The sequence below is a fragment of the Numida meleagris genome, chromosome 2, assembly GCF_002078875.1.
Source record: "Numida meleagris isolate 19003 breed g44 Domestic line chromosome 2, NumMel1.0, whole genome shotgun sequence".
In the NCBI taxonomy this organism is placed as follows: Eukaryota; Metazoa; Chordata; class Aves; order Galliformes; family Numididae; genus Numida; species Numida meleagris.
The window spans coordinates 121,742,864-121,758,189 of NC_034410.1; the positions used below are offsets into that span (position 1 = coordinate 121,742,864).

Below are 15,326 nucleotides of genomic sequence, written 5' to 3' on the forward strand. Positions count from 1 at the left end.
TGCTCAGGTTGGAAAAGATCTTCAAGATCATCAAGTCCAACCGCAACCTAACCATACTACCCTAACTCTGACAACCCACCACTAAATCATGTCCCTGAGCACCACATCCAAGCGGTTTTTAAACACATTCAGGGATGGTGACTCAACCACCTCCCTGGGGAGCCTGTTCCAGTGCTTAACAACCCTTTCTGTAAAGAAGTTTTTCCTGATATCCAACCTAAACCTCCCCTGGCGTAACTTGAGGCCGCCATTTCCCCTTGTCCTGTCACCTGTCACCAGTAAGAAGAGACCGGCCCTGCTCTCACTGCAATCACCTTTCAGGTATTTGAAGAGAGCAATGAGGTCTCCCCTCAGCCTCCTCTTCCCTGGACTAAACAGCCCCAGTTCCTTTAGTAGCTCCTCTTAGGGCATGTGCTCCAAGCCATTCACGGGTGCTAATAATATAATATCCTGACTCAGCATTTTCTTTGAAATGATGAATACCACTTTTGTAATTGCTGTGATGAGTATTGCATAGGCTGAGCAGCGTAGATAAATAAGTATTGTTAAAGGGGAAAAATGCCTTCGTACTTCGTGGTTGTGAATGTGCAGTCTGTATTTCATAAAACATAATGTACTGACTTTATCAAGATGATATTCTGAAATGGGATAGTTTTAGCAGTGACTGCTTCATGCTCTCTGCTGTGTTATGGTTCTCTCATTCATGCTGTTCTATGCTCTTACGATCAGTTTTTCCAAGTTTTTTTTTTTTCTTCTCCATGGCATCTACGTTTTAATTAGAGGAGCATGGCAATTTATTTTTAAATTGACCCTTCACTGACATTCAGGTGCAGTCAAGTCAGAGATGATTTACTCGGAGACTGAGACAGACTAGAGGCATAGTGTTGCAGTGGTGTGTTATGCCATACAGTACCGTAGTGAACCATGTAAGGGCTCTAGAGTAGCTCTCTCAACTTCTGTACAAATGAAGAATCCACAGTGTAACATTAGTTTCAGAAGGTTTAATGCACCTTACACAGGAGCATATCTTGAGGTCTTTTGTGCTGCACGTTGCTCTTTCTGGTGAAAACCCTACAAATAATTGAATTTTGAACTCCTGGACCCTTCCTGTCCCTCCCCACTCAGAAATATAGATGGATTCTAAGAAAGAATTCAACAGCAGAAAAGTCAGATGTCAGAAAAACAAATGGGTGTGAGTCATGTAGCACTGACACTTCTTTCATTTTGAATCCAAGAAACAAGAGAGCTCTGCGTAGCTGGATAGTTTTGAGGACAGAACTGGCAAGCTCCTCTTGCAAACCTCAGCTGCTAAGAGCTGCAGCAAAGCAGCAATTTGTGGGATGCTCTGTTGCTCCAGTCTCACATTTGCTGCTGCAGTTTCAGACCTTAATATTTGACAATACTTGATTGAACTTCAATGTACTAACCATGAAAATGTTTATTTGGAAGACCTGACACAACTTGTATTGGCAGATCCTTAATATTCACAGTAGACCTCACTTGTGAAGCAGTCTTGTAGTACTTCTCAGTTTGATCCTGTACTGAGATGTCCCAGATGTACAATAAATGAGTGGTTCTTTGTGGTGTACTATACCGTTTTCTACCACTTTTTCATCCTTTCTTTTCTTACATATCAAATAGCAAGTGACAGACCAATAAAGACGGTTCTTCCCATGTGGTAGTCAAACCTTGACCTCACTGTTAATATGACAAAATTTTCTTGTTGAGGGAGATTTGTTTTTCAGCCATGTCATGGGTTGTTTAGAATATACAACATATAGAATTCAATCATCTAGCTTTTCCTCAGCCAGCGTACCCATAGAATCTGCAGCTGTGCTTATGATTGGTGTTCAAAGGCATTACAGGATAGATGTGCACAATTTGTAGCCCACAGGAACATATATAGCCTGCAAAGGAATTTTTTTCCACTGTGGCATGGTGTTTTCCTTGTGTCTTGGTTGTCTGGTCAGCTGAGGAACTGTAAAATCTGCACTTACGATTTGTTCGCTGGTGTCTGGATAATGATGGTAGTTCTCAGTACTATGCTTGCAGTGGGGACTGGAAGTGGACAGGGAGAGGAAACAAACTGATAGAAGAGTTTAGAGGATTACTGATGGGGGATTTTCTAGTTGGTTTTTTTCTTGCCTTTTTTTTTTGGGGGGGGTGGTATTTGTCAAGTGTAAAGATGAAAGTAATTGAGAATTAAGCTTAATACACTGCTTCATCTTTTTGTTTAATTTATCTCCCTTTTTGCTTTGAGTCTGTGGAGAAAGTAGACTTTGGTATCTTCTTATTTGCTGCACAGCTGAGAGAGCTTTCTGGGTAAAGGCTTTGCTTGAGTTCATAGATAGGATGTAGCCTACTCTGTAAGGTGTGTGGCTCACTTGTTGCTATCAGGTGGGCTCTGTGGTGGAAATGAACAGCTGGAACATTCAGCCTCTCAGAATTGTGTAGCACACGGCCCAAAAGTCTAAATCCTGCTTTTTATAGAGCTGCTCTTATTTCTAAATTGGCCGCTTTAGATAAGAGGCTCTTCAAAAAAATGAGCTGGTATCAAATGCTTGTTCTTCAGAGAGCAATATTAATGTCCAACCCCTTGAGAAGATGAGTGTGTAAATCAGCAGACAGAAGTTAAAGGTTGCTCCCCAGGGGCATGTGGGGAATATCTTAAGTCTGCTATTTTAACTCACCAGAGTCAGTACAGACAACTGGAACAAATGCTTGTGTTTTTAGAAGGCTAGCAGTAATTACACAGCCCACTTCCCCATCCTGTACGTTGTGATTTTTGGATTTATTTATTTATTTATATGGTTTTATTTTGTAGCTGTCTGTCTTAAGCTAAGACATCCTAATGCTGAGCATCAGAGCCTTCTGCACTGATCTGTGCTGGTCACAAAAGCATGTCACTGATTAGAAGTATAAGGGGAGGAGAGAGAAGGATAGACAGAAACATAAGTAACCTCAGCAAGAGTAGTGAAGTAACAAGGAATAGGACAGCTATTGGAAACCAGAAAAGAAAGTAGAGCAGAACAGACATGAAAATTACAAGCAAACTAACAAAGAGGAAAAACAATAAGAAAGAGAGAATAAACAGGAGAGGGAAAAGGAGAAGCAGGAACAAGACAGAGTAAGAGATAATGGAGAGCATAGATTGACCAAGAAGCAAGCTGTTCTGTAATACACTCAGATCTCTAATTCCTATTACACCAGGAGTTCTCTTCAGGCCCAAGGTTAAGAGGAAGGTGTACAAACAATTTGTCCAGTTGCCTCAGGAGAGAAGGGAAGAAGAAAAGTAGATGGGGTAGATTCTCTCTTGAGTGGCCTCTACTTTTATCTTCTGTGCCCAAAGGTGAAGTCACACTCAGCCCTCTGAATTCAACAAAACACAGCCCAAAGTAACATCTATTTCTTTTTCTTCTCTTTAGCCTCAACTTTTAGGATCTCTCCTTCTTCTGCTCTGGGGGATGGAGACATAGTGATGATCAGAGACTCATTAGTGGTTCCTCTGTGCATAACTGCACGTGGTTTAGGCTTAGCATCTGCTTCTGGCTCTTCCTTTTGCGGAGGGGGTGCAGATGGGGCTGCAGGCTCCGGTGGCTTCTTCTCCTCTTTTTCAGTCTTCTCTGTTTCAGCTTCATGTTCCTAGAACCAAAAAGTTAAATGTTTTCCAATGCTGCAGAACAAATTCAGGAAGAAATTCTGTTCTGTATATGCAGTGGTAAGGCACAGCATGGGGATACTGTGATTAATAGGATGCAGTGTATGTAAACTTGTATTCTGCTTCTGAAGATCGATTTCTATGTGAAAAATACTATTTAAAAATCAGAAAACAATAAAACCTAGGAAAATCTTGTGGGTAGTGATAGTATCTGCTTCTCATTAATACAGCTGGACAAAGCAGGCATGTTTTGGTACACAAAACCTTTCCTCGGGTCTCACCTCCCTTTATGTACTTATGCAAGTATAGAAAGAACAAGTGTTACGTGACAACATATTCCGCAGTGCTCCGATTCCTTGGCCAAGCCTATTTGCACTAAAGCTTGCAAATACATATTAAATTTGGTGAAATTTCTGCTTCGATCTTTCTGTTGTAGTCATTCACTTAAGCAAAGTTCTTTATTTCATTTAAAAGAAAGTGAAAGCACAGCCCAGATGTTACTATAAAAGCCAGAAACAGATTCTGCTGCTTCTGGGCAAGTATTTAGAACTGAGCACCTTTGTATATATAAAATTAGAAGATCAGATGTTCTTAGTATCTTTTAAGGTCTCTTTTATCCTTTCTCTTCTTGAGGATTTTTGTTTTTTCCTTGCTCTTGTTTTTCTCTGTTCTTCATAGAGTCCAGATCAAAAAAGATTTGAGTCAAATTTTATAATCCGTGTTTACAGAGATTACCGTGATTGTATCTCAGCTACTTGGAGTTTTTGCTATTGATTGCTCTAAAGCTACATTTCCATCTGTTCCATTTGCCCAAGCCCTTCCTCCAGAAGTATTTCCTACTTCTCTATCCAGTGCTTGAAAGAATCTGTTCTATTTTCTGTGGCATTACCTGAATGTCTTGTTCTCTCTTCAGCTGCAGCAGTGTAGCAAGGCCTGCTTTTCCTTTAGCTCCAAACATCGCTTTAAACAATTTTGGAGTTTCCTGTTTCTGCCCAAACAGACTGGCCAAACCTCGTGGCTGCTGCACCGGTGGTCCAGGAGCAGGTTTCCCTTTCTCTTTCAGCAGCACCCTGGAGGCAGGAAGGAATGAGAACACGCAGCAGTGCAGTGAAACCTGGAAAAGTTCTGGCAAAACTGAAATGTCACGCGTGGATGAACACCTGACAACTTTCCTAGCGAACTTTTTTATCCTAGATTCAGTGACAAAAGGAAGCAGGTAAAGGTGAGGCCTTTACCGGCTTTGGTAGTACAGAATAAATTGAAGGATACTGTTTGAATTTGGAGTTGCTTTCTCATTTCTTGTAGTTTAAACAAGTGTAGGCTCAAATTAAGGCATTACAAAGCAGATGTCCTTTATAAGGTGAGAAATAGTTGCAGAGGGGAAGGATGCATTGTACCTGAGATGGAAAGTCTCTCAGCTGAACTTCTGGATGCAAATTCAGAGAGCATTTATTGCTCTATCTGGAGTTTAGCTGATGCTTGAGGAAGTAATTGTTAACCAAAATTTCAGCATTGGTCAGGTTAGGCACTGGTACATATTTTGGTCTTCTTCAGTAAATTACCCTGAAGACATGAAAATTACTAGATTTTCACACCTTTCCATAGCTGTGCTGACTGGCAACCATAATTGGAGGAAGTGAGAATGAATGATGATGGTAGAAATTAGTACTTTGTAACTTTGGCAATACTGATAATTTGATTCTAAATCTGAACGTAACCTCAAATCTCTGTCAAAATAACACATGAATCTTCTGATGGTGTCTAGTTTTTCTGGACACATGGCTGACCATGCATAGAGCATACACAGACTTAGTGAATGCCCAAACAGGTGAGCAGAATACATGGCCTTCAGTGCAGGACAGGCACTACATATTTTTTAAATTACACAAGTTTTTAAATAGCACATTTTTTTAAATTACCATACCTTATTTAAGGTTGATATCTAGAGAGGGCTTTGGGCCCACATGGGGATATAGACACGAAGGATGGGTAATTATTGAACTCCTGCCATTGAGAGAAGTTGCCCAGAGAAGCCAGAATGCAGTGATTTGGCAGTATATGATTACAGTGGGCAAGCAAGCGGGAGAAGATGGTGCAGAACATAGAAATAACAAGTAGTGCTGATCATACCACTGTTCAGAAAGAAGCTGGAAATTAGGAAGGATGATTGCTGGGGACGATCAGTCAGTGAGCTTGTTCTGTCTTTCCACCTGTTGATGCTGGTATTGAAAACTAACCTCTGAAGACCTCAGATATGAAAACACTTAGCAGAGGGGTAAGATCTATGCATCTTCCTCTGCCTTACTTGGTGCCATGGGCATCATATCAGCTTGTTAGGGGCCCCTCAATGAGTTTGAAAGCCTAGAATATGTGCTATTGGTCTTCAGTAACTCTGGGTACCAGAGCTGTTGAGAGACACTTGCTTTTCTCAATATTTATTACTATCACTGCCTGAGTCCGAAGTGACTGGTTGGCATGTGGCCCTTCAGATAGAATTTAAGCTGTTCAACATCTTTGACTTTCTATATGGTTATAGATTGAGGTTTACTTTCATTTTTGTCATGCCTCATACTATGAGCTAGGAATGCCATGGACAACAGTCCAAGAGACTGTTTGGAAAAGTTTCCTACAGAACAGACACTTATGCTTTTCTGGTGGCAGTCAGCCTATTCTGTGCCTAGGTCCCATCCTTAGGGATGCAAGATTTCTCAAGATGCTGTTGTTTGATAACCAGAGCTGTTGTAACATGCTGAAGGCAACCATCTACTAACACTTCCATGTACAAGATGCCACTCCTGTGCTATGTTTAGTCTTCTATGGTGGAATTTTCAGTCTGGGAGAATTATTCCAGCCTTTGACACTCATGCAAGGCAACGGCTGAGAACAATAAGAGTGCTGAAGTATACTAATAAAACAAATTGTCTTGTGCATTTCAACCTTATACCAGGTGGAAAGGTACTCGTGTTCATAATCTTATGGCAAAATATGACAACATTTTGCCCTGTCAAAGCCAGGGTAAACTTTGATCCAGCCAAAGCAGGAAATCCTGTTTCAGAATCCCTTTGTACAGAATGCACACCCTTCAGATGTGTGTGCTTATCTTTCATCTTGCCAGATGTTACTTTAAATCACCTTCTAACTGGTCCTTCAGATTTTGAAAGGCATGCAAGCCTGTGGGTACACTGAAGTGTATCTCTGTAGAACTAATTGCAGGTGTTTGGTTGCATCTTCGAAAACCTGCAGCTTTACTGACATCTGTCTCACATTTTCTGAAGTTCTTGGCTATGTAAGGAGTTTTGTCCTGATATACATCTGTGTCTCTTGTTTTTTTACCTGAAGTGCAGCTTCATTCAAGACTTTATTCTATTTACTGAGTTCCCACAACTCTTGGAATCCCTGCCATGGAAGCATGGCTTCCTGTATGTACTAGCAGATAAATCTGACCTCTAAATACAAATGTGTTTACATTATTCTCCTGAGAAATGAATGGAAATATGCCTAGGAGCCACAACTGTCCATTCAAAAGCTAAACACAGTGATTTAAAAATTGTTATTAGGACATACTTTGCTTTCTTCATCAGAAGTTTTTCTGAGTCAGGATAGTGCACCAAGATTTCATTGAGGGTTTTCTTGTCTAGAATGAAAAGGTTGGCAAAACCGTGAGCCACCACATTGGCAGTCCTTCGATTTCCTCCACCTGCGGCTAATAGGCTGCAATGGAAATAAACATTGTTATTCACCTTGCTGCTTGCCCTAGTGAGGAATCTCTGCTGTTGGTTCTCCACTGAAGATGTAACAAAAAAGCTCATTAATGTACCTGAGTGTTCTATTTGACTTATATAAAGTTCAATTGTAGTTGTGATTGGAAATAACTTCTTATATCAAAAGGCACATTGTCACGTCTGATTAAGACTGTTGGTCCTGGACTGTGAAAAGTCTTTCTGGGTAGAGACATTTCACAGAATCACAAAATCATTAAGGTTGGATTAGACCACTAAGATCACCCAGTCCAACCATCAACCCATCCCCACCATGCTCACTAACCATGTCACTCAGTGCCACATCTGCACTCTTCTTGAACACCTCCAGGGATGGTGACCACCTCCCCGGGCAGCCTGTTCCAATGCATTACCACTCTTTTGGAGAAGAAACTTTTCCTAATTTACAAACCAATCCTCCCCTGGTGCAACACGAGGCCATTCCCTCTCATCCTATTGCTGTTACCTGGGACAAGAGGCCAACCCCTCCTCACCCACAACCTTCTTTCAGGCAGTTGTAGAGAGCAATAAGGTCTCCCCTGAACCTTCTCTTCTCCAGACTGAACAGTCCCAGTTCCCTCAGCCACTCCTATAAGAGTTGTGCTCCAGACTCTTCACATCTTTGTTGCCCTTGTCTGGACACACATTTCTCCCAAGAGACACCACAGCAAGGATTGCATTTGTTTTAGTCCTTGTGTGAACTTGGCATTTCCTCATTTTTATTGTTGAAAATGATTTAACATCACAGGGAGAGCAGCATAAGACCATTATTATTGAAGGCATATTTACAATGAATAAATGACTCTAAGAATTATAATTTTTCGGAGTGAGTAACTTCAGTGGGTTTTTGGTTTTCTCACATATCACATCTCACATTTGGAAGCTGGCAAGTTTAACAATATGGATTTGGAAGGCCTTTCAAGCTGGCAGTTACAAATGTTTCTGTCAGAAACTGAAGGCTATTTTGTTTAGAAAGTAAAGTGTTAGACCAGCTTAGCAAGCAGGAGTTGGACATAGGAAAGATATCTACATAAAAATTAAATTGTCCATCTTACATGAAGCAAACAAAATGAAAAGAATTAATTTCTTATCTTTGATGGTAAGCAACAGAAGCTGCATTTTACTTTTAGTAGTAAAATTGCTTTATCACTATTTGAGGAGATCCATGGTAAAGATTTGTCCCTTAAATGTTTCCCAGTGTGTTACCGTATATAAAGAATATTTAATAATACCTAAATTTAAAAGTTATTAATAAAGAATAGTCTGGGCCCTATCAAAAATGAATTTATACTTATCATCAATACTAATGAGGATATACCTATACTATTTTTCAGTATTAAGGATATGTATATAGCATTTATAAACATTAGATTCAACTGATAATGTAATTGATCTATAAAGGATCACAAGACCTCTGAACTCTGTCTACAAGGCTATTTTTACTCAGACACAAAGTTTTGCTGCTATCCAAGATAAGAATCAACCTCTGAAGTCAAGCAGAAAATGCAGCATATTGTTTCCTTTTTAAACAATTCTGCACAGTTTCTCAGACAGAAAAGTATTTGCGCAATGAGAAAAGCAGTTGCAGAAAATTGCAAACAGTTTTTGAGTTCTGATAAATCACTTCTCAGCAAGTCATTGTACAATCATTTTCAGGCTTTCCTAATAACAAGCTCATTTTGTTGTGGCAGATAGGACTAAAGAGAGCAGCTCTTTTATTATGGTGTTGATGTGAGGAGAATTTTATGAGGGAGGCAGTCCTTGCCCAAGCAGAGTCCTCTTTGACTAAAGGCAGCATTATGGGCTCTGTTTTGGCCATTCTGCTGGAAGTCATGTGGTAGACTAACTAAATCTTTAAAAATAATTGGCATTGTCCGTACAGTGGTTCTTGATGCTATAACATCTACAGTAATGAGGAAAATTGCCTTTTTACCTTACGGTTTTTACTGCAGTTAGCCTGAAATGGTTTTATACTTGTATGAGATGATAACTTCTGAATTCTTATGTTAGCAATTTTAATCTAGAGGTATGAAGTTGTCAAAGCAATGACTTAGCATATCTATTTCTTTTTTATAGCTGAGCTCAGTAGGAAGCAGTCATTCACTGAAATTAGCAAACTGATCCAGAGAATGATGTGCATGTCAACTGAATGTGCAGTGTGGTGGCTCCTCAACTGGGCACATCTGTACATCTGGAAAGAGCTGGTAGGTCAGGAAGGGGTCTGGATCTGGCTTCTGAGCCAAATGTCAGACCCGAAATGACAGAACTCACTGAAAAGCAGCAGCTACTGCCAAAGCAGAAAACTCAGTCTTTCACAAAGCTAAATATTCCTTTTAGTTTTTGACTTTCAAAAGGGAAGTTAAAGACACAAAACCCACTGAAAGGCTAAAAACAAAACCAAACATTTAGAAATCTTCCAGTCAAAAATGCTGGGATTTTTCCAGAATTACCATTTTCTGATGGGACATTGTTCTAGTGAGATAACAGTGAGTGGATGAATGAGGACAGCTGGCTTGACGTGTAAACTTCTCTGGGCTAATGAAGTGTTGTGCTGTCGTTTCCCTCTCAAATTTCTCCCTTTCTCAATTGTCTGTGCAGACAGGCTCTCATTAAGGCAGGAATCTTTTTTTCTTCTCTTTTTGAGATAAGTTTGCTTCCCTAAGCTGACATTATCAGTACAGGAAAGCAGTAATGAGGGTAAGATGTTAATTGGAAGGCAGCTCCTATTGCTTAATCTGTTTCTGCAATAATTTTTAAAGACAGGATTGGCAAAGGACTGGTTTGAACATCAGTCTTGCATTGGCCTTCTAATGTAATTCAGGAAATATTTTTGAAACGAATAACATTCTTTGTTTTCTTCAACTCCTTTGCCCATAGAGACTTTATAAGCATGATTTATATACATTTTGAACAGTGAGATTAAATAGCTAGTATCTTATAATTCATATCATTAAACCGCTCAGAACGAAGCTGACATGATTCTCTACACAAATCTTGATTCAAAAAATGAGGTGGAAACGATGACAGTTCAATCCCAGGTGCTAACCACACTATGAATGCTGAGGGGAAAACTTGGATGTGCTAAATAAAGCAATATTTCATCCATTAAAGACTTTTTTTTTCATTTTCCTCTGCTATACGGTACTCAGAAGATCTTGACAGAGTTTATACAGAAGGGCACTGTGTAAACTCATTATTTTCTAACATATTGCCACAAGGAAAAGGATAAATTTCTGCTGGTATACTTAGTGCTTCATGTCTTCGCTTTTCAATTTCTGAGATTTCTGCTAGTTGCTGTGCATTTTCTCCTCAGATTTATCCACTGCCTGTTATTTATATGCAAAGTAACAGGGTCTGTACCAGTACGCCGTCTCCACCAACACAGTAGGTCAATGATGAATAAAATACGAGAAGTGTAGGTTTAGAGCATTGCTGAGGGCTTTGCTGGCCATCCTGGCAATTATGTGAAAAGTAAAACATATTGGGAAATGAATCTTTAAAGGCAGCTGTGTAGATCTCATCTGGAAACAAGTCCTCACTTTTCTTAGATCAAAACACTGAAAATTCTTTCCTTGTTTCCAAATCAATCATGAGCATTCCTCAGTCTGAAAACAAATGTCCTCGCTCCAAATGCAAAACTAATTAATAATTGAAAACTGTGTATGCATTATATCTCTTAGATGCTGCAGCTTTTCTTTTACCTTTCCAGTATCTGTCCCCACCTGAAAACTGGTGCATTCTCAGACTTTCTGCATAACATACAACACGCCATTTGGTTGTGAGGCTTTGCTCTGGTGTTGTATTGTCACACAGAGAAATACTTTTAAAATAACCCTCTTGCAAAGAGCTGATATGGCCTCAGTTTCCACTCAATGAGGAAGGTCTGTATCTATGGGGTATATCAAGTGTTTTCCATGTGCAGCTCTGAGAAGGCTCTGTACACCCATTGCTGAAAAATGGGAAAGTTTCCACTACCACAAAGGGAGACACAGCAGAAGATAAATATAAGCCTAATGCAGAGCTGATTACCACTTTTCAAAAGGCAGATTAAGGCTACCAGCAAGAGGATTAACAATAAGAGGAATGCAGCTGGAAGAAATCAAGAATCCAGTTTATCACATCCAGCAGCACATGTATTTTACTACTTTTCCTCAGGCCAACCTCAGTAGGGGATGCAATGCTTAAAATCTAGCTCTTAGTTGTCTAATTGGTGAACAAGGAACAGAAGAGCTAATGGATTTTGCAAAACAGCTATGTGGAGAATATAAAAAACATTTGTAACTGCTTGAGAAAAACTTTCTTCTCCAGAGAAACTTAGACCCCCAAACCTGGACTGTCAGACCTTTTCTCTTTTGTATTCTCTTAAACTAATACATTGGAAAATGTAGATGCTGATTTTCAGCAACTTAATCTCTACTTCACCTCCTAAATGAATCAATCTGTATTGCTATTTTAGATTTTTTATCTCCTTTGTTGGAAATTATCATTTTTACTCTCCACTGTGTAGGGGCAGCTAGTCTCACTATACAGGCAATAAAATACTTTTGGTCCTGCCTTTGTGGAGACTTTTGAACAGGAAGATGTGTTAAATCTTTTAAATGCTGAAGGAGAAATCCATCCATATATCCTTGTGTAGATTGCCCTGAATACTGATTATATATTACTTCTTGTTTAGGAGTCTGAGATCTTGGCAGATTAGTCTCTGACGTTTCACTTACATGGACTTTCCCTCACTTATCTGTATATCCCTGCTCAGCATTCTCTTGGTTGATCTCACCCAGCTTTCTAACCTTCCCATGCTATCTCTCATGCTTACCAGAGAGAAGCTAAACAACCGTTGATTATTTAACCACTTCTAAAGAAAGCATTATAAATGGTGGTGGACTGACCTGATCTCCCCAAATACAGCTCCTGCTCGTAGTGTAACCAGGACTTTCGTGCCATCAGGGCCTCCAAGGACTTGAACTTCACCTTGTTTGATGATATACATCTCTCTGCCAATTTCTCCCTGGGCACAGAAACACAACATGATCATTGTTTTTTGTTTTTCTTTTTGAAGTAAAATAATCTGACAAACATCTATGTAAATATCTCTCCCATTTCTCATGCACAGTTTTACCAGCATTACAGAGAAATAAATGTTTATGCTACTTTGCCTAGCGCTGAGCACTAGTGCAAGGACTGACTTTGCATATCTAATTGATGTGAGGCAACGTTTGGGCAAAAGTTAGACCATCCAGGCCAACCTGCAAAATGAAGACTAATAACAAGCTGGATTGTATCTGTCATTTTCATCCTCTATTCTAGTGGAAACAATAGTAATTGAGCAGCATATTTAATAAAGAGAAGTGCAAAAAAACCTGCACTTTATAGGTTAAAAAACTTGAGTTTTCATTCTGTTACTTCTAAGCTTCATTTAACTCATTTACAAGGAAAATAAGAATTGCTCAAAAATTTGTCTAATTCTGTGTAATGACTGGATGGTTTAAGAGGTTATTAGCTTGCCTATTATGTTCCACAAGAGCTGCTAAGATTAATCAGTGTCATCATAAAAAGCAGGCAACCCCGAGTAAACATGATCATAACAGTCCTCACAACATCTCAGTGACAGGCAAGTAATTATTTTTCTGCTTATGCTACTGGAGCAAAGCAGCGATTTCAACTTAAAGGTCAATATGCAGCATCAATACAACCAAACCAGGATTGAAAACATATGACTTGTACTTCTATCCCATAATCTGCTTCTGCAAACCTGTATGTCAGAGCCTCCTAGGTGAAGTATGATGAGGCCAACGTGCATCCACACAGGAGGTGCTCCCAGCTCTCAAGTTCCAACAGGGTTTTATTCCCTGCTACAAGTTACAGCATCAGTAGGATGACTGTGGTCGTTGGACCAAACAGACTTAGGCTCTCTTGGTCAGAAGATGAGCCATCTACCTTTGTTATCAAAGTCCATGTTTGAGCTAAAACCCTAAGGGACAATGTGACAGCATTCAGCTCACAGTCTGGAGATGGCACTGGGTGAATACAGAGCAAGATCAGGTCCTGCTGTAGGGAGCAGTATAGGATGCACTGTATTTTCTGCATTCTTGGGAATTCCACTTCCACTTTGCAATATGCAAATGAAGTACATGCAAAGCATCACAGATTGAGATCTGTAGGCTAGGTTTGTATATATAACTGTAATAAATCGAGCTTTCTCCATTTTAAATATCTGAACTTCATGAAGTGTCACCAGATAAGCCATATTTACATTAAGTACTTTCCCATGCTACTATAATTTTGTTTGATAATAAAAAAATCCACATTGTCTTGTTCTAGGTTGAAACTTGAGAGCAAATTTGTTATTATTATACACAGTATCTTAATTATTTTTATACTATCTACTTCATTCAGGATTAATTTTATTTGAAGGCAACTTTTGCCCTCTATCTGAACTCTCTCTAAAATACATATTATTATGTATTACTATACCGTAGAGCTCACCTTTTTGCAGACAAAATCACCAGGTAAATACACAATGGATTTCAATCTTAGCAGCATGTCATATATCATCTGCGTATCACAGCCCTGTCAAAATAATTAGAATTATGCTGTATTGATTCAGTAACACAAGTGATTATTAGTGCTTACACTGGATAGCAAAGTAATATATGAGGGATCCAGGGTTTCATAAGTGGCATGTAAAAGGGAAATGTGGCAACGACCAGCTTTTAAAGGAGACAAAAGTATTTTCGTTTTGGATACTTATAAAGTTCTCTTTCGGTTGAACATCTCTAATTTTTTTTTAATGAAGTAAGCTTCTGTACATCTAAGTTTGATTGCTGTGGAAATGCAGTGTTATTTGCTGGGGGTTGTAGATCTTTTAGGGGATTTTTTTTAATACAGATCTGGAAAAAAAAGCAGATCAGGTAAAATGCTGGTGTGAATCTGTGAATTCCATGTCTTCAGAAACTATTGCAGTTCTACTCTGTAATGTTCAAACAGAGATACCATTATTTCTTCCAACTGCCCTAAAAAAAACTGTTAAGCTTAATGTATTTCAAGATTACTTCTAAAAATGCAATGTCTTCCCATTTTTTGTGTCACAAATTCAATGTTAAGTACTGCATTTAAGTAATCTCTCTGGAAACCTATCATGATAACAATGAGAAGGCTCTTTGAACAAAATGTTACTAAAATACAGCTTTCACTGCATCAAAGTTATGTTCTCAAAACAGATAGTACTGGTGATCTCTCAGGCAGTGCGAAGCATTAGACAGCAAGGTCAACTGTACCAAAAGTTGTATTCTTCTATGTCTGGCACTTGTGGTTAGTTATATCCTGAAATCACTTCGGGTCTGACCATAACATCAGCTTTAATGTGTCAGTATGACAGGAGTGTTTCTCAACCTCATTTGCTCTTTTTTACCTCTGATTTGACATACACACACGAAACCAAAGTCACCCCTTGACTTTGTCCTGACCTGTCTCCACTGACTTAGATATACAATAGACTTATTTTGCCTAGAGTATTAACAAATGCGTTAATAGATGATAGATGCGTTAATAGCAAGATGCACAAAATAAGGTTTCCACTCTACAAATACCACAAGTTGCTACATTCTTTTGTGAAAGTACTTGCTTTGAATAGGTCAACTTTATTGACAATGGCAAAGTTCACATCAATTGCAATGGCTAATTGCATTTTGGTTGGCATCTGCTCCAGTAATTCTGATTCATCTGTAGAAGAAAAAAAAAAAGCAAACCCTGTTAGATGGAAAATATACAGATGTAAAGGAAGGAGGAAAGAATGACGGTAAAAATGAGCACTGTATAGGAATATAACTTCACAGAAGTGAAGTGCGTAGTGAAGTAATTATTGCAGTCATGAGTTCAAATGAGGAAGATGCAAGTATGCTTTTACTTTC

General features: G+C 39.1%; 1 protein-coding gene across 1 annotated transcript in view; it reads right to left on the reverse strand.

Annotated features, from left to right (window-relative positions):
* The window catches only part of CNGB3 (cyclic nucleotide gated channel beta 3), a 62,398-nt gene continuing 50,474 nt past the window's right edge, over positions 3,403-15,326 (reverse strand). Inside the window, exons 11-16 of the mRNA XM_021386407.1 lie at positions 15,041-15,138; positions 13,903-13,986; positions 12,306-12,424; positions 7,223-7,369; positions 4,548-4,728; positions 3,403-3,642 (exon numbers count right to left, since the gene is read on the reverse strand). Coding sequence (XP_021242082.1) covers positions 3,403-3,642; positions 4,548-4,728; positions 7,223-7,369; positions 12,306-12,424; positions 13,903-13,986; positions 15,041-15,138 — 869 coding nt within the window. The remainder of the gene's footprint in view (positions 3,643-4,547; positions 4,729-7,222; positions 7,370-12,305; positions 12,425-13,902; positions 13,987-15,040; positions 15,139-15,326) is intronic.